Source organism: Entelurus aequoreus, linkage group LG18, assembly GCF_033978785.1.
Source record: "Entelurus aequoreus isolate RoL-2023_Sb linkage group LG18, RoL_Eaeq_v1.1, whole genome shotgun sequence".
NCBI classification, from domain to species: domain Eukaryota; kingdom Metazoa; phylum Chordata; class Actinopteri; order Syngnathiformes; family Syngnathidae; genus Entelurus; species Entelurus aequoreus.
Genome location: NC_084748.1, coordinates 36,998,738 through 37,022,315, shown reverse-complemented (window position 1 = coordinate 37,022,315; position 23,578 = coordinate 36,998,738). Strand labels below are relative to the sequence as shown.

Below are 23,578 nucleotides of genomic sequence, written 5' to 3'. Positions count from 1 at the left end.
CTGCAACCGAACGTGACCTCACATGCAACAAAGGTATCGGAATATGGCACCATATGATTTCATGTGAATCGGTACCTGTTAGCACCGGCGGTTGGAACCTACAAAAGTACAGAATTCGGTACCCATCCCAAGTCCCCTGTGGTGTGCAGTGTCAGGAATGTTTGAAAATGTGTTTTTTAAATAAATGATTGGACATTTTCTTTCCCATGGATTTGTTTTAGTGCAAAACATATATCAAATTAGATTCAAGTCAGATTGAAAAAAGTATAAAAATCATTTCACATAATTAAAAAACTGAAAAAAATGTTTTATGGAGAAAATAAAAATCTACTTAGGGCCTCATTTTAGCCAAGGGCCCAGTATACAGGTGTAAAAATATGTGGACCTCTATAAATAGGTGCAAAAAGAATGATTCTACAATTTAGCGGGTAATGATACAAACCTCGTTTCCATATGAGTTGGGAAATTGTGTTAGATGTAAATTTATACGTAATACAATGATTTGCAAATCCTTTTCAACCCATATTCAATTGAATGCACTACAAAGACAAGATATTTGATGTTCAAACTCATAAACTTTCTTTTTTTTTTGCAAATAATAATTAACTTAGAATTTCATGGCTGCAACACGTTCCAAAGTAGTTGGGAAAGGGCATGTTCACCACGGTGTTACATGGCCTTTCCTTTTAACAACACTCAGTAAACGTTTGGGAACTGAGGAGACACGTTTTTTAAGCTTCTCAGGTGGAATTCTTTCCCATTCTTGCTTGATGTACTACAGCTTAAGTTGTTCAACAGTCCGGGGGTCTCCGTTGTGGTATTTTAGACTTCATAATGCACCACACATTTTCAATGGGAGACAGGTCTGGACTACAGGCAGGCCAGTCTAGTACCCGCACTCTTTTACTATGAAGCCACGTTGATGTAACACGTGCCTTGGCATTGTCTTGCTGAAATAAGCAGGGGCGTCCATGGTAATGTTGCTTGGATGGCAACATATGTTGCTCCAAAACCTGTATGTACCTTTCAGCACTAATGGCGCCATTACAGATGTGTAAGTTACCCATGGCTTGGGCACTAAAACACCCCCATACCATCACAGATGCTGGCTTTTCAACTTTGCGCCTATAACAATCCGGATGGTTCTTTTCCTCTTTGGTCCGGAGGACACAACGTCCACAGTTTCCAAAAACAATTTGAATTGTGCACTCGTCAGACCACAGAACACTTTTCTACTTTGTATCAGTCCATCTTAGATGAGCTCAGGCCCAGCGAAGCCGACGGCGTTTTTGGGTGTTGTTGATAAGCGGTTTTCGCCTTGCATAGGAGAGTTTTAACTTGCACTTACAGATGTAGCGACCAACTGTAGTTACTGACAGTGGGTTTCTGAAGTGTTCCTGAGCCCATGTGGTGATATCCTTTACACACTGATGTCGCTTGTTGATGCAGTACAGCCTGAGGGATCCAAGGTCCCGGGCTTAGCTGCTTACGTGCAGTGATTTCTCCAGATTCTCTGAACCCTTTGATGATATTACGGACCGTAGATGGGGAAATCCCTAAATTCCTTGCAATAGCTGGTTGAGAAAGGTTTTTCTTAAACTGTTCAACAATTTGCTCACGCATTTGTTGACAAAGTGGTGACCCTCGCCCCATCCTTGTTTGTGAATGACTGAGCATTTCATGAAATCTACTTTTATACCCAATCATGGCACCCACCTGTTCCCAATTTGCCTGTTCACCTGTGGGATGTTCCAAATAAGTGTTTGATGAGCATTCCTCAACTTTATCAGTATTTATGGCCACCTTTCCCAACTTCTTTGTCACGTGTTGCTGGCATCAAATTCTAAAATTAATGATATCAGTTTGAACATCAAATATGTTGTCTTTGTAGCATATTCAACTGAATATGGGTTGAAAATGATTTGCAAATCATTGTATTCCGTTTATATTTACATCTAACACAATTTCCCAACTCATATGGAAACAGGGTTTGTACATTTTACTACTTTTCTTCTTCACTTTTCCTTTACTTCTCTCAACAAATCAGGCTGTGTTGCAAAAAAGCCAGAAAGCAAGCAAAACACACGCTGGCTGGTTCAAACTCAACACGGCATATTTATGTTAAAATTTGGGTTCAGAGTATTTGACTTTAGAGGTTCCACTTCATGTCGAACATAATAGGTGCTCACATGCATTATGACTTACAGTATGTCTTTTTTTATTGAATTAGCATGTGCAGCTTAAGCTAAAAAATAAACGAGCAACTAAGTGAAAAGTACTGTCACATCTGCTTTGGCTCTTTTCTCCCTTTGGAAGCTCCAATGAACACAAGATATGGTACATTTAAAAAAAAAAAAAATCATTTATAATGCACGAGGCTCAGCCAGCACTGTTGTTGCAATTAGTGTGAATCAGATAGTACGACGACTTTCCAGGCACTTTCCATGTCAGGCAGCGTTCGTTTCGGGCATTAGCAGATTCATTTATTTCCTTTCCACGCAGCGGGGATCCATCAGCGTGTGGGGCTTAGAAGAAAATGAAGCTGCACTCACAGTGTTGTGGCTGTGAGACAAGCTCTTTGAATGGATGCATTTTACAGGCCTATTAGTGCAAGTAAGTTAAAAAGCGTACCTTCTGCTCACTGATATTGTCCCGTTAATTATTGCATCTATCTTGCTTTATTCGAGATATTATTAGAATTAGAGTTTCCATCTTTTTCATGCCAGCAACAACAATGATGCTGTCGTCAGTCTCTAAAACCAAAAGACCTACAGAAAGAATATTCCACCAAAATACTGAATAAGAGCTTTACGTTCGCTTTAGACCAGGGGTGTCCAAACTACGGACCGCAGGCCAAGTGCGGCCCGACAGCCTCTTCAATTTGGCCCAGCCATGAGTTCAGCAAAGCATTGCACCGCAGAGCGCTTTCAAATTAATCTTAAATACCAGGCGGTCTCTGCATGCTACATATTTGCAGGACAATATGGTTAAGTCAGATCAATGACCTTTAAAAGTATTTTGAAATAGTAGCACAGCATTTACTTATATGACACAATCCAAACAACCTTCCCTAGTCATGGTGCAAAAAAATAAATAATGCAACTGACATAAAGGTCAACACACTTGGTCACACATAAAACAATCTGTTCAATGAACATTGTGGATAATGTGAAAAACATCCAAACACCAAAAAAAAAGTACACACTTTTAAATACATTGAAGTGCATGATGGAAAAAATGGAAAACTCTCTGCACACTTATGCATGTTTGGGGCATTCTAGCTTCTTGATATTTCTGCTTGATTACAAAACTTTAAGAAGGTCGTCACAGAAGTCAACAAGCTAGGAGTGAAACTTTCACGTACTCTAATTATCCAAATATATTAATTATATCCATTATATTAATTTTATATCCATTATATTAATATATGTATGCACACACACACACACGTTATTTATATATATATATATATATATATATATATATATATATATATATATATATATATATATATATATATATATATATATATATATATATATATATATATGTGTGTGTGTACTTTTAGGTACACACATAAATATGTATATATGTGTGTGTGTGTGTGTGTGTGTGTGTGTGTGTGTGTGTGTGTGTGTGTGTGTGTGTGTGTGTGTGTGTGTGTGTGTGTGTGTGTGTGTGTGTGTGTGTGTGTGTGTGTGTGTGTGTGTGTGTGTGTGTGTGTGTGTGTGTACCTAAAAGTGGATATGACAATCTCCATCCATCCAAATCAGTCGTCAAAGTTAGTGCTCAGCCTGAAAAAGTCAAACTTACTTCACAATTGACATGTAATAGAATACAAGCAGTGGAATTTGATGAGACACACGGTTGCACTGACTCAGCGTTATGCTGCGAGGGATTTTTACTGTTCATATTAGAACCGATACGGTACCAAGTTCCGGTACATGGGAATCGATACCGGGAGTCAATACCAATTTTGTGTACTTTTGAGTCTGTTAATATGTATTATTTGTTTTTCATAATCAATTTTTTTTCAAATATTGCTATATTTACAAATGAGCTGATTATGAAAATTGCTGTCCAGTTGTTGTATCTTGTTTTTACATCATATTATCATTTGCAAGTAGGACATTAAGTTGCAAGTGCAAGACGTTAGATGGTAGTAGTGTATAGTTAATGGTGTGTTGTTTTGGTTTTTGTTGTGCCCTAAAAAGTGTTGGTTCTGTAAGTGTTTTACTTATTACACACCAGCTCTTAAACGTGAATCTTAGTTGTAGTTTTCACTAACAGATTTGGAGGTGTTGAAATCGCTACGAAAATTCGCTAATGCAAATCAGTAGCATGTCAATAGCAAAGCCAATGTATATTATCATCGAGCTAGAACCTTTTTGGAAAAAGGAGCCCTAATTTACTTGCGTTGGCGTGTCTTTAAGTCAGTTTCTTTGTTGATATTAAAAATTGCAACATTCCCTCGAAGTAGTTTGGCTGACTCCGCTCTCAGTGCCGCTGGAGTGTTTGCCCTGTGCCGAAGTGCGAAGACACGGCACCTTTGGATTCAGTCTGTGCCAAAAAAGTACCGAGTTCGGTACTCATCTCTATATGCTGCATGTCACGTAAATGATCAATCCTTCCAGGACTTTGTGGGCTTTTTTTTAGACTAATGCGGCATAAAATGCAGCTTTTTCAAAATGTTGTCTCGAAATGCGACGTTTTTTAGGCTCATTTTTTCACAACTCCATTGAATCAATTTGTGACTTTTCTGTATTTCTTATCTTTATTTTAAGTTTTCCTTGTAACCTTAACCTAAAAAAGCACATGATTTCAACAAAAAAATGGAAAACAAGTACTGTATTGACGTTTACTTGTTTTATCCCGACACAAAAGTAGACACTAAATGGCATTAAAAGCACATACTCCGAATGTATTATTAAATGACTGTACTAATTAATTATTGAATGAAACACCACCAAAGGCTTCTCTGTGTATGTTTTACGCTTGAAAAGTGTGTGTCCATCTTAACAATTCATTTATGTTTCAAGGCATTCTATGGCAATGTTGGCCTTAAGTGTCTATAAATGTAAAATTCAATGTAAAAATGTTATATTTTGACATTGTTGAGTTACCAAGGAAATGCTCAGATACACTTTAGCTTGCTTACAGGAAATTGCTATTTGTGTGTTTGTTGCACTGTAACATGTGCCATCACATTAAATAATGTAAGTACTCAAAGGGAAACTGCACTTTTTGGGGGATTTTGCCTAGCATTTACAGTCCTTATATGAAACAAGAATACATATGTTGTTCTTTTTTTATGCATTCCAACTCGTAAATACATTTTAGCAAAAGTAAGCTAACAATAGAGGTATAGAGTCGCTCTATTACGCCTATAAAGCGCTCTAAAAACATCCAAAAACCTCCAGGCACATTTATAATAACATTTAATATTCACGTATTTTGCTCATTTTAAGCATACAGGGACATATTATTTCACAGACGCATCACAACTACTACTAATCATGGCAGACTTCATGAGAGACAACAAAGACTACTTTGGGACAAATGAAGATCCAGAACCTTATATTTTTGAGGCTGAAAATAAAGAGGATGAGCTACAAGTTTTAGAAGGTGTATGCTAATCAGATCCAGCAAGTAGCAGTATTGCTCAGCACTAAACGAGAAATACAAACTACAAAATTAATCAAACAATCACTTACTGTACAATGTCTGTTCTCACTGTGATGCGACTGATGGGATGTTCATATTTTACTAGATGAAGGATTAAACATAATCCTCACGCAGGTTAAAAAAAATAATAATAAAGGTGGGCGCAAACAATCATCTTTTTGTGTCTTTCTCGCCATCTCCGAATGTAAGTTGAATGTCAAAGTTGACAAATTTATTGATTTATGTCCACGACATTGTACTATCCAGGTGAGAGGCATGATTTATAATCTGGAATGAACTTTTACCAACTCAGAGGCGATGTAGCAGCTCAGTATGTCAATATAGCAGCATTAGAGAGCTAAAAGTAGTAGTAGTGCTTATAATAACTACAATATATTGCTAATACTTGGTTAATATCCAGGTCAAGACTTGCTGGTTTTTACATGTTTTTAAGAGGGCGTTATAATGTACTCCCATTAGTTCCATTGTTAGCCACCTCATACTTGCCATATTTTACGACTTAGAATGCATTAAAAAAAAAAAAATCATGTGTTCTTGTCTTACGTTGGGATTGTGAACGAAAAATTCACAATTCCAAAAAAGTTAAGTTCCACTTTAAAGTACCAGTAGAGTGGAAAAACAAGTTAGAATAGAATAGAATAGAGTTTTATTGTCATTATTACAGTGAACAGGTTCAAAGAACAACGGAATTGGAGCAGATCCCCTAAGGTGCATACACAATCATTTGGTAATATAAATAATGAAAAAATATAAAAAAGAAGATATGTATCTATATGTATATACCCACACACATGCATATATGCATATATACACGTATACACATATAACATTATTGCACATTATAGTCCATATAAAGTTGAGTGTTTCATTGTAAACCATATCCAATTGTATTTACAATCCACAAAGTGTGTGAAAATACCGTCTAAACATCACAAAATGCCACAAATTCAGTCAGCCATTTTGAATATCTTGCTCCGAATATCTTCGGCAATTTCCGTAGATTCTATGTCACTGTAGTAACGCTTCTGCACTCTTGACCATGTTATCAGCTCAGTCATACTGGAAATACACAAACACTGGAAAGAGATGTGCTGTTTATTATTAAACATCCTTATGTTAGACAAGAAATTGGCTTTTTCTATGCATTCAAAATCGTAAATAAATAGCTAACAATTGATTTAACAGATCGAGGGTCCTCTGTTGCGCTCATTACACTCTCTTTAAAAACACCCAGAAAGTGCTAACAATACTCCATTTACATGTCGTGACCTGAAAATTAACCAAATATGAGCAATATTGTTATTATAAGCGCCAACGCAGATGGCCTATTTTAGCGGCGCATTGATAGCAGTGAGCTAATGCCATCTTACGCTGCAATTGTTGACAAACTAAGATGACGGCTGCTTCTGCTTCATCTCAAACTTGGTAATAGTAAATTCTAGATTATAATTCATGCATTTCTCACCTGGTAGTAGACAAATTTGGCCATGACTGACAGGCTGGTCGACTTTTACATCCCCCAAGATGTCAAAATAGATGCTAGTTGCTGCTACATTTTTAACACTTTGTGAGGGTTGTAAACTGGATTATGTGAGCGTCCCGTCGGTCGGCATCCCAGCGAGAGTGAAAATTGTACATTGTTTGTTTTATTATGGTTAGTCGTATGTTTAGCACCTAACAATGCAGCTGATGCTAGTATAGTGTTTCAATAAAGCTGCATTCGTTTAGCACTCGGCTTCTAAAACGTATTGCTCATCCTCGTTGTGTTCAGCCTCAAAAATATAATATCCTGGATCATCATTTTTCTCAAAGTAATCGTTGGCTCTCACAAAGTCTGTTCGATTAGCATTGTTGTTGATGGGGAAGCGATCTGTGGTTCCTAATGCTATGTCACAAAGCACGTGATTGGCTTGCTCATTATCTCTCAAAATGGCTCGGGAATCTCCGTAAGATTAATACTATTTTGATCATATCTATTTATAGGCAAAGTCTTTAGGTGTCATAAATCATATACATATGATAATAGCGTCAATATAGAGGCAACTTGTTTTTCCACTCTACTGGTACTTTAGTGTATGAATGTTGTCTGTCTATCTGTGTTGGCCCTGCGATGAGGTGGCGACTTGTCCAGGGTGTACCCCGCCTTCCGCCCGATTGCAGCTGAGATAGGCTTCAGCACCCCCCGCGAACCCAAAAGGAGCACGCAGTAGAAAATGGATGGATGGATGTTGGGACATGTATCCCCATTTTACCACTAGGGGGCTTTGCCAGCTGAGCGAGTCATTGATTGTGTGGGATTGTTAATGTTTTGTAATGGATGCCAGCCAGTTTAGCTATGCACTGTGCTGTTATCGCACAAATTCATTTGGCGGAAATGATGACAACAAACAAAAATGTGAGCACAATTTGCAGGGATTGGTTGAATTTTGCATGAATTGTCTAAACTGCCGTTCAGTTTACTCATGTTTTGGAAGTCAATATTATCGGCAGATAAATGCTTTAAAATGTAATTTTGGAAATTATCGGTATCGGTTTCAAAAAGTAAAATTTATGACTTTTTAAAACGCCGCTGTACGGAGTGGTACACGGACGTAGGGAGAAGTACAGAGCGCCAATAAACCTTAAAGGCACTGCCTTTGCGTGCCGGCCCAATCACATAATATCTACGGCTTTTCACACACACAAGTGAATACAAGGCATACTTGGTCAACAGCCATATAGGTCACACTGAGGGTGGCCGTATAAACAACTTTAACACTCTTACAAATATGCGGCACACTGTGAACCCACACCAAACAAGAATGACAAACACATTTGGGGAGAACATCCGCACCGTAACACAACAGAACAAATACCTAGAACCCCTTGCAGCACTAACTCTTCCGGGATGCTACAATATACACCCCTCGCTAATCCCCCCCACCCCCGACCTCGCCCACCTCAACCTCCTCATGCTCTCTCAGGGAGAGCATGTCCCAAATTCCAAGCTGCTGTTTTGAGGCATGTTAAAAAAAATAATGCACTTTGTGACTTCAATAATAAATATGGCAGTGCCATGTTGGCATTTTTTCCCCATAACTTGAGTTGATTTATTTTGGAAAACCTTGTTACATTGTTTAATGCATCCAGCGGGGCAAAATTAGGCATAATAATGTGTTAATTCCACGACTGTATATATCGGTTTATTATTTAATTAAGTTCCAGGGTAAAGCTGGAGCTGGCTGTGGACTCCACAAAAGTTGTACGCCCTCTACCTACCTTAGTGTTTGCCCTGTTTCCGTGCTCGTTAAACAGCGTGTCACGCATTGATTTGAGCAGAATTAATGAGTGGGTGTTCAGGACCAGAGAAGAAGAAGTAAACACTGTGCACGGCTGACAAGGGCTGATGAGGTGGCGCCAAATGGGCCGTGGAAGAGTCCGGGTTGTTTACGGCGTTCTGTGGTCTTGTAGGTCCACTACTGGCAGAAAAACAGACAGAACCAGACTGAGAAGGTGAAGGTGATTTTTGTGCCCGACACTCACATGCACCTGAAGAACCTGAGCAGCTACACTTCTTACCTGGTCACACTGACCGCCTTCAACACGGCCGGGGACGGCCCACCCAGCGACCCTCGTGGTGCACAGACACTCCCGTCTGGTAGGGGGTGCCAAACTTGTTTCTGTGCTCTTTTTTTTTCTTTCGTTGGACTTCTCTGTAAATAGTCATCTTGTCTGCAGCTCCCAGCCAGCCCAGCAACCTGTCCTTCTCTGAGGTGACAGGGGGAAGTGCCAACGTGTCCTGGGGGGCTCCCTTAACCCCTAACGGCCAACTGGAGGGCTACCGGGTCATCTACCAGCCCACCGCTCCCGTGCAAGGTACACACGTGCTTTTTGTAGGCACATACAGTGCAAAATGGCCAACATGTGACACACCCGTGTGTGCTTGTGAGAGCAGGCGTGAGCAAAGTGGTGACGGTGGACGTGAAAGGCAGCTGGCAGCGCTGGCTGAAGGTTCGAGACCTGGTCAAAGGAGCCACCTACATGTTCAGTGTTCAAGCGCTCACCGTCAGCTACGGACCCCCGATATTTGCTAACCTCACTGCCGAGGCCGTGCAAGGTAAGCAGGAATCAATTAGAGATAATGAAAGTAAACTGTATATTACTTCCATTTTAGAACATTTTAAAAGTTTGAATTATGATTTGGCATATTCATTGTTTTTTTTAGCTGGTTTTAAATATATTTACTGTTTTTGGCGGGGGGTTTTTTTTTATTCATAATTTAAGCTTTTCACACAATTTTAAGTTTTCATTGCCAAATTTGTTTAAATAAAAAAAACATTTTATGTTTTAAGTGGGGTTTTTTGTTGTTGTAAATACAGTTTCTTATTGTTATCGTTTTATATAAAGTGAAGTTCTACGTTCTGATCACAATTTTTAAGCTTTAATAGCATTTAATGATTTGGCATATTTAGTTTTTTGTATTGATTGCAAATTTATGTATTTATCATAATTTTAGTTTGATTGCAATTTTGCTTTTGTGGTGTATTTTTTTCGTTTTGTCATTTTATGTTTTAACATCATTTTTTATTTGGGTTGCCAATTTTGAGTTCGAATAGCATTTTTGGTTAGAGGAATTTTTGGTTAGAATAATATTTCCTGTTTTTATTACAATTTTATATTTTCTTCACCAAATATTTTTTTGTTTTATTTGTTTATTTACATTTTTTGTTTGAATGTTAATTAATGTTTTAAACGATTTTTGTTCAGTGTTATTATTTTATGTTTTTATTGTCGTTTATACGAGATTTTTTTTTGTGTCACTTTTATGTTTTTATCGTAATTTACCACCATTTTATGTTTAGATGAAAACATTTGATTCATTAAAAAAATGTACACTAAAATCATAAAAAAATCTATTTAAAAAATGTAACCTTTTTTTCTTTTTTAATTGAAAATTTGGTAATCTGGATATTTTGAGAACATTTTAAAAACTGGTTGCCTGGGTGTCATGATGAATGAGCCAAACATCTTGATAGTTTGAATCAGATGATAATAATCGCATATAGCGCAGATTAAAATGAAATAAATCGAAAAAAGTGAAAGAAAAAATACATTTTAACATTAACACTGAACCTTTTTTGCTAAATATATTTGTTTTTTTCAGGCTCTCCTTTGTACTAACAAAGGAAGCTGGAAAATCAAACAAATTTTAAGGACCGTTTCTCATGAAAAATGTACATTATTCATATTAGTCTGTCACTTTACCGCCCTCAACAGTTTATTGTATTTGATTAAGTCAAACAATCTAAAACCTCATTCACATTAAGGACTACAAATCAAATTTTTATAACAGCTGTTTTGTATAACTAATGTGCACCATGCCCCTTTCTGACACAGTTATGGTTACAGAATAGCAACGTACTGTAATAAAAAAAAAAAGTGTGCGTGTCCCTGAAGGTGCTCCTGGGCCACCCATGGACATCTCCATCACCAAGGCGTCGTCTGCCCTCACCATCCACTGGTCAGAGGGCGACAGCGGCGCGGCGCCAGTGAGTGGATATGTGATCGAGTCTCGTCCCTCAGGTTAGTTCTTTTTTTTACCACATCCGCGCTTACTGTGCTAATTACCTCAACCTAATTACTTAATGAGATTGTGATGAAGTCCCCCAAACCAGAGTGGCGAATGATTTTATGACTGGTGCAATGATACTGATTGAAATTATAATATCTTTTTTATGGATTGTAAAATTACCAGTTACAGTAATCGCTTCATTGCGGAGTCAACATCTTCACTCTTTCAATTCCAATGACACTGAATAGACTACAGACTAAGGCCAAACAATCTCAATCCCAAAATTATATTCTTCATAGATAAACACCTCGTTAATATGCATGCTTACATTTTCCAAAAATGTGCATTATTTCAATGTCAAAAGTCAGGGGGGAAAAAAACATCTTTCCTAGGTTGTCAAAAAAATATGTTGTTGGTGTATTCTTAATCTGGCTATCTTACTAACCAGTAGTTATTATAGGGATGTCCCTATCCAATACTGATATCCATCTGATATCAGCACAAAAACAAGTATTTGGTGATAATGGCTTGCATGTAAAATCTCCAAATTAAGTGAAGTAATTTACAAAATGTAAACATGTTATGCTATATACTACAAGGGGCTAGCCGCTACACAACAGCTTAGCACACAAGCTGGACTTACATAGTAAGTGTCCTTAATTGAACAATATTTCAGTCTAAAACAGCACAATTGTCAATATAAACAAGTATCAAATAATTATAGTTGCATATTACGTACACTTAAATAGTCTCCGAGGCAGAAGCGTATTAGAAAGTATCCAGTAACAAACGTGTCCGCATCATTCAAATTACTGCACCATGAGCTTAATTTTGACCACTATGTGTCGGCAAAAACTTGACTTCAATTTAAAAACTGCGTAAGTCTATTCCAATAAGGTGTTTTCATACTTACCATTGTGTGTCTTTGTAACTCATTTCTCTTGAGGAAATGTAACATTCCACGCGACAAAGTAACCAAAGTGTTTTCTAAGATTTGTGCCGATAGTTTACACTATTGTTAAATATTACCAAAATAACATATGTCAGGTCTCTGGGGAGTTCTGGGACTCATTAAAAGTACAACTTCATTGCAACATTTTTACATATCTTGATAGTACATATCTCTCCCTTTTTCTGCGCAGATGAGGGCGTGTGGGACTCCTTTATCCGACTCCTGTCTCCCAGCACCAGGTCCGTGTCGGTGCCGCTGGATCGCCTGCGACCCGGGGTCAGCTACGAGTTCCGGGTCATCGCTGTCAATCGCTTTGGTTTTGGACAGCCGAGCACGCCCTCTGCTGCACTCGCTGGTAAACGCACCACACACACACACACACACACACACACACACACACCAGGCTAATAAACATTACAACGGTGATCCATTTGGATTTGATGAGAATAGAAATGAATTAGTTACTTGAGTCTGCTGCCACCCAGTGGTGGCTTGATGCAGCTGCTCTATACAAAATTGTACAGTTGCATAGGGAACAACATCCTTGTCATGGAGATTCATGCCTTATTCACAGGGGGAAACTCTAATAGTAATAATTCATGTTTATGGTAATTGAGCTTTTTTTTGCTTGATAAAAATGAGGATTTATCAGAGGAAGCCAGCAAACAACAAAGATGCAGTATGAAAAAGAGGATGCTTTACGATGCACATTGTGTGAACGTGAGTGCATCCTTGATTGGGCATGTTTCTATTCTGACATCTTCTCCCTTTCAGCGCTGTCAGAGCGTCCGTTCTACGAGGAGTGGTGGTTCCTGTTGGTCATGGCCTTGGTGGGACTCATCCTCATCCTCATCCTGGTCTTCACCCTGCTGCTGCACGGACACAGCAGCAAGTACAAGGCGTGTGGCACAGGTGAGACTTTTTTGACATTTGACTGGTGCCACTCCCTGGCGGCTTATTGCTGCACGCCCACGACAACATGCCTTTTTGAAAAAAACATATTTTGGTTGTTATTTTAAAAAGTTGTCTTGGTGCAACACCACCTGGAGCAGCCCTGTTCCTGCACGGCAGAGGAAAACAAGGCCAACTTTGTTCCTTCTCCTGCAGGCTCGTTTCCCTTGAGCAACTCTGGGTATAAACAACCCCCAAAAAATGCACATTGTGATTTTCTGAATATATTTGTGGGCAGGTGCTGAAAATATATTTTTCTATTACTCTTACATAGAATGATGTTAAGTAGGAGGCGCTGGACATTGAGTCCAAGTGGACCATGTTCCATGCCTATTGTCGAAGCAGCTGATTGGAGCTGTGGCTTGGCGGTAATCCCAGAACCCGCTGGGGATGGCGTCAAGCTGCCGTCACTCGGCCATGGCTGCCCTATCGGGTCCTTTTGGCTCATGGGACTCTGGAGGCCACGGACAGATACCGACAGGCCAAGCAATGAGCAGCTTTGGCGATTGCAGAGGCAAAAACTCTTAAGGGGAGAAGTTTGGAGAAGCCATGGAGAAAGACTTCCGGACGGCCGGCTTCAAAGCGATTTTGGACCACCATCCGCCACCTCAGGAGGGGGTAGCAGTGCACTGTCAACACCGTGTATAGTGGGGACGGTGTGCTGTGGATGTCGACTGGGGATGTTGTGGATCGGTGGAAAGAATACTTCGAAGACCTGCTTAATCCCAACTACACGTCTTCCAATGAAGAAGCAGTGCCTGGGGACTCTCTGGTGGGCTGTCCAATTTCTGGGTCTGAGGTTGCCGAGGTAGATAAGAAGCTTCTCGGTGGCAGGGTCCCGGGGGTAGATGAGATCCGCCAGGAGTTCCTTAAAGCTCTGGATGCTGTGGGGCTGTCATGTTTGACAAGACTCTGCAGCTTTGTGTGGACATCGGGGGCGGTGCCTCTGGATTGGCAGACTGGGACGGTTGTGCCTCTATTTAAAAAAGGGAACCGGAGGGTGTGTTCCAGCTATTGTGGGAACACAGTCCTCAGCTTTCCTGGTAAGGTCTATTCAGGTGTACTGGAGAGGAGGCTATGCCGAATAGTCTAACCACGGATTCGGGAGGAGCAGTGTGGTTTTCGTCCTGGTCATGGAACTGTGGATCAACTCTATACTCTCGGCAGGATCCTTGAGGGAGCATGGGAGTTTGCCCAACCAGTCTACATGTGCATTCGACCGTGTCCTTCGGGAAGTCCTGTGGAGAGTGCTCAGAGAGTATGGGGTATCGGACCGCCTGATTGTGGCGGTCCACACCCTGTATGATCAGTGTCAGAGCTCGGTCCGCATTGCCGGCACTTTGGGCTGCACTTTGTCACCGGTTCTGTTTCCAACTTTTATGGACAGAATTTCTAGGCGGAGTCAGGGCGTTGAGGGGATCCGGTTTGGTGGCTGCAGGATTAGGTCTCTGCTTTTTGCGGATGACGTAGTTCTGCTGGCCTCATCTGGCCAGGATCTTCAGCTCTCACTGGATCGGTTTGCAGCTGAGTGTGAAGAGACTAGGATGAAAATCAGCCCTTCCAAGTCCGAGTCCATGGTTCTTGCCCGGAAAAGGGTGGAGTGCCATCTCCGGGTTGGGGAGCAGTTCAAGCACCTCGGGGTCTTGTTCATTAAAGAAGGAAGAGTGGATCGTGAGATCAAAAGGTGGATAGGTGCAGCATCTGCAGTGTTGCGAATCCTGTATTGATCCGATCGTAGTGAAGAAAGAGCTGAGCCGGAAGGCAAAGCTCTCAATTTACCGGTCGAACTGCATCCCTATCTTCACCTATGGTCATGAGCTTTTGGTAATGACCGAAAGGACAAGATCATGGGTACAAGCAGCCAAAATTAGTTTCCTCCGCTGGGTGGCGGGGCTCTCCCTTAGAGATTGTAGAAAATGTTTTTTTTTTTAAGTTCCAAAAACATCCATGATGTGGCGAAGCTACAATATTGAGGCACAATGTGGAAAGAGACAGCCCTAATTGGGACTTTACTGTCACCTTATTCTAGAACTTTATTATGATAATAATGGAATTTCCTTCCATTGCTATGCTGATGATACACAGCTCTACCTGCAAACAATGCAAACCTCACCCTCATTTCCAACGCCCCTCTCCATTCTCACCACCTGCCTGGAGGAGATAAAGGCATGGATGAGCATCAACTTCCTGCAGCTCAATAGCTCAAAAACAGTGGTCATGAAAATAGGCACCCCACACCAGATCAACACATGCCCCATAACCAGCATAACCTTCTCTGGACAGGACCTGCCACTCTCCCCAGTTGTGACCAACCTGGGAGTGAAAATGGACCCCCACCTGAACTTTGAAGCCCACATCAACTATCTGCGCAAAACCTCTTTCTTTCACCTCCGCAACATCTCAAGACTCCGCCCCTCACTCACCCCAGCCGACACTGAAAGACTCGTCCATGCCTTCATCTCCTCCAGGCTTGATTACTGCAACGCACTCCTCGTCAGGGTCCCCAAAAAGAGCATCAAAAAGCTCCAGTACATTCAAAACAGCGCAGCGAGGATCCTGACGAGAGTGTGCAAGCGTGAACATATCACACCTATCCTCAAATCACTCCACTGGCATCCCGGACCCAATTTAAGATCAACCGGCTCACTCACCAATGCATCTACGGCAACGCCCCTCCTACCTCAAGGACCTAGTTTCCCCTCAACCCCCTACCCGCAGCCTCCGCTCCTCAAACACTAACCTCCTCAAACCCATCAGGACAAAGTTACAATCTATGGGCCGCCAGGCTTTCTGCTCGACCGCTCCCGAACTTTGGAACGCTCTCCCCGACCATCTTAGAGCACCACAATCGGTCGACCATTTTAAGAAGGGACTAAAAACCCACCTTTTTAGCACAGGTTTTATCTAATTTCTCTGCCTTCTTGTTTTTAAATGCACTGCTTGCTTATCTGTTTTTTTATCCAGTGCTTTCAGGCTCTTATTTCTACTTTATCTATGTTTCTGTTTTATCTAGTGTGTGTCATGATTCATTACTATTTTAATTTTTTATTATATATTCTTACTTTCTATTTTTATTTTTAATACTTTGTAGCACTTTGAGATTTTAACAAATGTAAAGTGCGTAACAAATGCAATTCATTATTATTATTTATTATTGATAGCTATGTTTTCCCCCCTATTATTTCTTATTCTCGCAAAATGACCTTATCCAAATAATAAAAGTTTTGGTGCTTATATTCTATCGGATTAATGTTGGTATCGCCCAATACACAAGGTTCCAATATCGGTGTTGTATCAAAGGTGACAAAGTTGCATCGGGACACCCCTACTAGCCTACATCTCCTACAGTCGTGTTTTTTAACCGTAGGGCCGCAAACCTTGAAGCGTTACACTGCGAGGGACTAGTTTTTATTAAATAAGGGATAAAACTTTGTTACTGTTTATTAACGCAGTGTAAAGATGTAATAAACTACCTAATACCATTGGATAAATAGAAACCATATGTACCACTATTACTTTGATGGCTTGTTTGTTTTTAAATGTTTAGCTTTTTGATAATCTTACAGTGTAGAGTAAGGCTCTAATTTTCTAGTCTAGTGGTACGCCGAATAATCACTTGTTTAAAGTACAGTGTTTTATGTTCCTATATTCTAACACAGTGTTACTGTTCAAACTGTGTGTAATGTTACAGTGGACAAATTATTAAATATACTTGTTAAATAAAACATGCTCTTTATTTTAATGAATACTTAGGCCTACTATGTTACTGTATTATATTGTTGGTCATTAAGGTGGTACTTGGAGAGCCAAGTGTTTTCTGAGGTGGTACTTGGTAAAAGAAAAGTTTGTATATTGTACCTCAAACATAAGAGATTTAACATACAATATAAGTTTTAAAAGCTTGCCAAATAGTGAGACATTCGTTTTTGTAGTAGACTATAAAACAAATGTTATGTATGACTCCAATTTGATGGTAAAATGCTCCCTCTCTCGCTCTCTGGTGGTGGTCCAGGGAAGCACATGTCTGCAGAAGAGTCGGTCACTTTGGACAACGGAGGTTTCACCACCCTGGAGCTCAACAGCAGAGCGCTTAGCAACACCAAGAGCACCTTCCTAAAAAAGAACGGGACAAGGTACTCCAACTCTCACACTCGTTATTTTGGTGTCCCACGTGAGTTTTAAGACTTTTATTGCGTACTGGTTCCAGGTCACCGCCTCGACCAAGTCCAGGCGGCCTCCACTACTCGGACGAGGACATCTGCAACAACTACAATGGAGCTGTTCTGACGGAGAGCACCACACTCACGGAGAAGCCCACTGAGGTCTCGGAGTCCGAGGTAGGGTTTTGTTAATGCGTCTATGAAGCATGTTGTGGCAGAGTAGAACATACAGCAGCAAAAGAACACAACTTGCATCTAAGACATGCATCACTATGTAGGCAGTGAAAAATATTTGAGATCCTGTATGAAAAGCCAAGAAATATTGCAATATGATATAAATCACTTGTTCCAATCGACAATACAGTCGATTGGAACAAGCATATATATATATATGTATGTATATATATATATATATATATATATATATACATATATATATATAATTTTAATATACACACTAGGGCTGGGCGATATGGCCTTTTTTTAATATCTCGATATTTTTAGGCCATGTCACGATACACGATATATATCTTGATATTTTTGCCTTAGCCTTGAATGAACACTTGATGCATATAATCACAGCAGTATGATGATTCTATGTGTCTACATTAAAACATTCTTGTTCATACTGCATTAATATATGCTCATTTTAAACTTTTATGCAGAGAGGGAAATCACAATTAAGTCAATTTACCAAAACTGTATTTATTAAACAGTTATTAAGCAGTGGCACAAACATTCATGTCGTTTCAAAACAGAAAGTGCAAGATTGTCAGAGACATTTTAAAACAAGCTATTAGTGCACTTTTGTGCATGATGTCACTAAGATGACATATCAAACAAAGTGCACTTTTTGTACAGAACGCCACTACAATAGTTTAAAACAAATAAAGTGCACTTTTGTGCATGATGTCACACAAGATATTTCAATAACTGTCAAATAAAAATGAGCGGTATAATAGGAAATCAAAGAGTGTATGTGCTTCGCTATGTGGTAGGTTCCTGCGGACGTTATCTCCTTCTGTTGTTGACTATTTTTTTCATACAGTGTTGATGTGGAAATGGTTGCCTCTGCATTTTGTTGGTGGGGCACCGAACGGAGATGTTGACATGCGGAGTAAGCACTCTTCATTCTCTAACGGGTGACTTTTCAAAAGATGCTACATATTAGCAGTAATGCTACTTTTTGTAGCAACGCTTTTGCCGCACACTTGACATATTACGGTTGTCTGCTCGACATATTCCCGCTTGAAGCCAAACCACCGCCAAACGATGGACCCCCTGCGGTTTTTCTTGGGAATTAATTCTTCCTTCATTTGTTACCAGATTCGCACCTTCTTTCTCTCGTATTACCACTCGCACCACAGCTAACGTTACCCATGCCGCTACCTCTCTGCTCCGCGAGGGCGTATACGTATGTGACGTATGTAAGAAGGTGCGCTTGTTTTCTGTCTCTGTGAGAAGGAGAGACAAGATAAACTGAGAAGAGCCTGTAGTGTAATGCCCGCAGCTAAAAGCAACTGCGTGAGAACGTATACTCGAATATCACGATATAGTCATTTTCTATATCGCACAGAGACAAACCCGCGATATATCGAGTATATTGATATATCGCCAAGGCCTAATACACACACATATATTTATATATATATATATATATATATATATATATATATATATATATATATATATATATATATATATACATGTGTGTGTGTATACACATATATGTATATATATATATATATATATATGTATATATATATATATATATATATATATATATATATATATATATATATATATATATATATATATATGTGTGTATATATATATATATATGTATATATATAAGTGTATATATATGTATATGTATGCATATATATGTATATGTATATATATATATATATAAGTGTATGTATATGTATATGTATGCATATATATGTATATGTATATATATATATGTATATATATATATATATATTTTAATATACACATATATGTGTGTATATATATATATATATGTGTGTGTGTATAAACATGTATATATATGTGTGTGTATGTATATATATATATATATATTCTTTTTTTTCTTTTTATTTATTTATGTATATATACACATATATATATATATATATATATATATATATTCTTTTTTTTCTTTTTATTTATTTATGTATATATACACACATATATATATATATATATATATATATATATATATATATATATATATATATATATATATATATATATATATATATATATATTTATTTATTTATTTATATTTATATATGCATTTTTTTTTAATAAAAATCAATTTTTAAAAATATGTTTTTAGACCATCACCATTGCAACCATAAGGAGCTTTTTTGAATCTGTAACCTGTTTTGAAAAAGTTTCACTATAATTATTACACCAACTAATACAATGTGAGAATTGGTTTGAATCAAGATCTGATTCTGAACCGAATAGTCACCCCAGGAATCTGAATCGGATCGAATTGTTTGGTGCCCCAAATTTCCCACTCCTAAAGGCCGACATAAAAAGTTTGGATAATAATTAGAACAGTACATACAATGAACAGCTTTCAGTATGAGGTGTACCTAATGTTGTGGCCACAGACAAATTCCAACTTATTGTGATGATGATGATGTTTTTTGAATGTTCATCTTGGGCAGCGTGATTATCTGACTCATGCTCTCCCCTCAGCTGACGGACAGCGACTACGAGGACGAGCAGCCCAAACACTCGTTCGTCAACCACTACATGAGCGACCCCACCTACTACAACTCGTGGAAGCGGCAGCCCAAAGGCCTCAAGCCGCTCGGCTCGCCTTTTAGCTACGAAGAGTGCGCCGCCGCCGCCGAGTCGGAGCCGTACTACCAGACGGTGGTCACCCAGCACAGCGCGGGCGGCGTCTACACGCCCACGGGGCAGCGTGCCCACACGCAGGCCCACCCCAGCCCCAGCAACACCAACCCGCCTGGCTCACGCACACCCGTGACGGGATTCTCCTCCTTTGTGTGACCGCCGCCACTTTGTGCGCACAAACTCTGAAGGAAGCGCGGGGGAATCGGCTTGGGAGGAAGACTGCGAGCCTCCTTAGGAACTAAAGCGACACCTTCCACTTGTCTCACAAAGACCTTCACTTGTGTCAGAGCGTCCTTCTCCAGCTCCTTCATGCTTGAGTGTCACCGTGCTCTCACAACACACACACACACACACACACACACACTTTGGCACCTCCACGCACGAGTCGTGCGCCGCAGAGACCCTTGTAGACGAGTGTGAGGCGCGACACGGAGAAATCAGCACAACGCTTCTTGTCTGTCGCCTCTTTTTGCACACAGAAAATACACACCGCGTCTGAAGGAACGTCGTCGTGGGAGAAGACGGCACAAACGTGGAGGTGACAGCTTTAAAAAGAAAAAAGAAGGATATCACTGTTAAAAGTTGGTGAGAGTGTGTGTGTGGCACTTCTTTACTTAAATTATTGGTTGTTGTTTTTTCTTACTAATGCTCCTCGTCCCGCAGCTTAAGTCCACTGTGTTCTCATTTCACACGAGCATGCGTGCAGAAAATCGCCACGTACGTATGGTTGTCATTTTTTTACTGCTGGATTTTGTACAGGTAAGACATTTTACTTGTGTGTTTGTTCAACCGCTCAGAAACTGTCAAACATTTGAAGGTGGCTGAGCATTGACCCCTGCAGAACTACTAGCCTTCTTCAGGCTCGGCTGACACACACACACACACACACACACACACACACACACACACACACACACTTTGTACCTGTCATGTATAATTTAACGGTTCTCCTAGCGCCCAGCACTCTGTCACACGTTTTAACACTCGCGTGGTGTGTGATTAAAATGGTTATTGTTAAACGATGTGTCTGCGGCTCTCGATTCATTGTCCCGTGGTAGCTTTTTTTTTTCTTTCAACAATAATAGAGGTGCCACAGCAGTCTGTTGGAAATACACTATATTGCCAAAAGTATTTGGCCACCTGCCTTGACTCACATATGAGCTTAAATTGCCATCCCATTCCTTACCCCAAGGATTCAATATGATGTTGGTCCACCTTTTGCAGCTATTACAGCTTCAACTCTTCTGGGAAGGCTGTCCACAAGGTTGCAGAGTGTGTTTATAGGAATTTTCCACCATTCTTCCAAAAGTGCATTGGTGTTGGTGGAGAAGGCCTGGCTCTCAGTCTCTGTTCTAATTCATCCCAAAGGTGTTCTATCGGGTTCAAGTCAGGACTCTGTGCAGGCCAGTCAAGTTCATCCACACCAGACTCTGTCATCCATGTCTTTATGGACCTTGCTTTGTGCACTGGTGCACAGTCATGTTGGAAGAGGAAGGGGCCCGCTCCAAACTGTTCCCACAAGGTTGGGGGCATGGAATTGTCCAAAATGGTTAGGTATCCTGGAGCATTCAAAGTTTCTTTCACTTGAACTAAGGGGCCAAGCCCAACGCTTGAAAAACAACCCCACACCATAATTCCTCCTCCACCAAATTTCACATTCGGCACAATGCAGTCCAAAATGTAGCGTTCTCCTGGCAACCTCCAAACCCAGACTGGTCCATCAGATTGCCAGATGGAAAAGTGTGATTCATCACTCCAGAGAAGGCGTCTCCACTGCTCTAGAGTCCAGTAGCGACGTGCTTTACACCACTGCATCCCACGCTTTGCATTAGACTTGGTGATGCATGGCTTAGATGCAGCTGCTTGGCCATGGAAACCCATTCCATGAAGCTCTCTGCGTACTCTACGTGGGCTAATTGTCCCGTTTTATAACTTACAAATTATAAAACTGTGCAGGCATATTCATGTATTTTTTTACGCTAACGGTCATAATGTTTTGAATCTAACAAATACTTCAACAGTCACTGAAAAGGTGTGTTATTGTTTATGTTATGGCGCCATCTTTTGGACAAGTTTGCTCACTGCAGGTGCTGCATGGTGAACGTCTGCAGTATTTCCTTCTGTTTAGTTTAGTGCCTTCAACCATCTTCCAGTGTTGCATAGCGTTTCTACGCTTATGGATTCTTCATTCATTACTCCAAGCAATGTTTATAAGTTTTACAATACAACTAAAACTATTCATACATACTAAACTGCCCCATGTGTGACGTCTGTGTGAGTGTTTTCATGCATATTAGTACGTGCTATCGTAATGTAGTCAAGCTAGCATCGTTAGCATTAGCTAATATGCTAAAAAGTTAACGACTGTATGTGTTATTATTATTAACTTACATGGACTTCTTAATGTGTTGTTTCAGTTTTGAGTTATTGAGTCTGTTTAGCTGATTGGAGCTTGTGGGTTCATGACGATAACTTCTGTTTTGTTCAATCAGCCGTTTTACTGCCGTGTTACAGGCACCGTTTGAAAACAATTAAGGTATGTGAATAACTTATTTACAAAACTGTTTTGTTAACTCATCTCACAACGTATTTATCTGCGGCTTATATATGGGGAAAACAATTCTAAAATTGCATCTTATATACCGGTGTGCTCTATAGTCCGGAAATACGGTAGTAAGCCCTTTTGCTGTTTTTGTGTGTCTGTAGCTTCATTGCTAATGAGCAATGTGAGTCTCCAAGAAGTACTACTGTGCACTTACAGTAGGATTGGGGTGTCATGTAGCCCCATTCGTCGCTGTTTACTTGACACGTGAAACGTGACGGATTTGGAGCGTGCACTATCCTCTTCAGCCGAGTGCTGAATATCTTAAAATGTGTTTTGAGGCAATTCCAACTTTGACCAACACCGTCAGTTGGCATATAGTGTGGCGCTTTCCATCGTTTTCTGCAGACTGCATTGCAAAATGATTAACCCCCCCCCCCCCTCTCTCTCTTCCTCTCACGCAAGAGCCACCCAGGAATGGATTTTATATTATACATTGTTGTTTTGCTTCCATGTTTCACTTACAATGGAGTAACGTTGAATGGTGGGACAGGAAGACACAAACGTTAGCAACGTTAGCAAAGCCATGTGCGCTAAAGTGCTAACAATAATTTGCTGAAGAAAAGCAAAATTATCAAACTTTGCCACGCCCTCGTGTTTAGCTGACTGATGGACAGATGAGATGGCAGAGCTCCAGATTTTAAGATGCGTAGCGAAGCCTTTTTTTCCTTCCTATTTCTATAATGTCTATGAAAAATTCTTATTCTTGAAATGGCGGTGTGAAAACCCTAGAACTTCCAAAGTCACCATTTGTGCGTTTCCTCTCTGTAAAATGGAACAATTAAGTGAGGGAGAGGATTTTG

General features: G+C 40.0%; 1 protein-coding gene across 3 annotated transcripts in view; it reads left to right on the top strand.

The window, feature by feature from the left end:
• LOC133634106 (protein sidekick-1-like) overlaps positions 1–21,187 on the top strand; it is a 962,694-nt gene extending 941,507 nt beyond the window's left edge. For all 3 annotated transcript variants that reach the window (XM_062027111.1, XM_062027112.1, XM_062027113.1), the window contains 9 exons: positions 9,136–9,322; positions 9,403–9,540; positions 9,620–9,781; positions 11,122–11,247; positions 12,379–12,543; positions 12,963–13,100; positions 17,152–17,272; positions 17,347–17,476; positions 20,012–21,187. In XM_062027111.1, the coding sequence (XP_061883095.1) occupies positions 9,136–9,322; positions 9,403–9,540; positions 9,620–9,781; positions 11,122–11,247; positions 12,379–12,543; positions 12,963–13,100; positions 17,152–17,272; positions 17,347–17,476; positions 20,012–20,329 (1,485 nt within the window). In that variant the 3' untranslated portion in view covers positions 20,330–21,187. The remainder of the gene's footprint in view (positions 1–9,135; positions 9,323–9,402; positions 9,541–9,619; positions 9,782–11,121; positions 11,248–12,378; positions 12,544–12,962; positions 13,101–17,151; positions 17,273–17,346; positions 17,477–20,011) is intronic.
• The last annotated feature ends 2,391 nt before the right edge of the window (positions 21,188–23,578 follow it).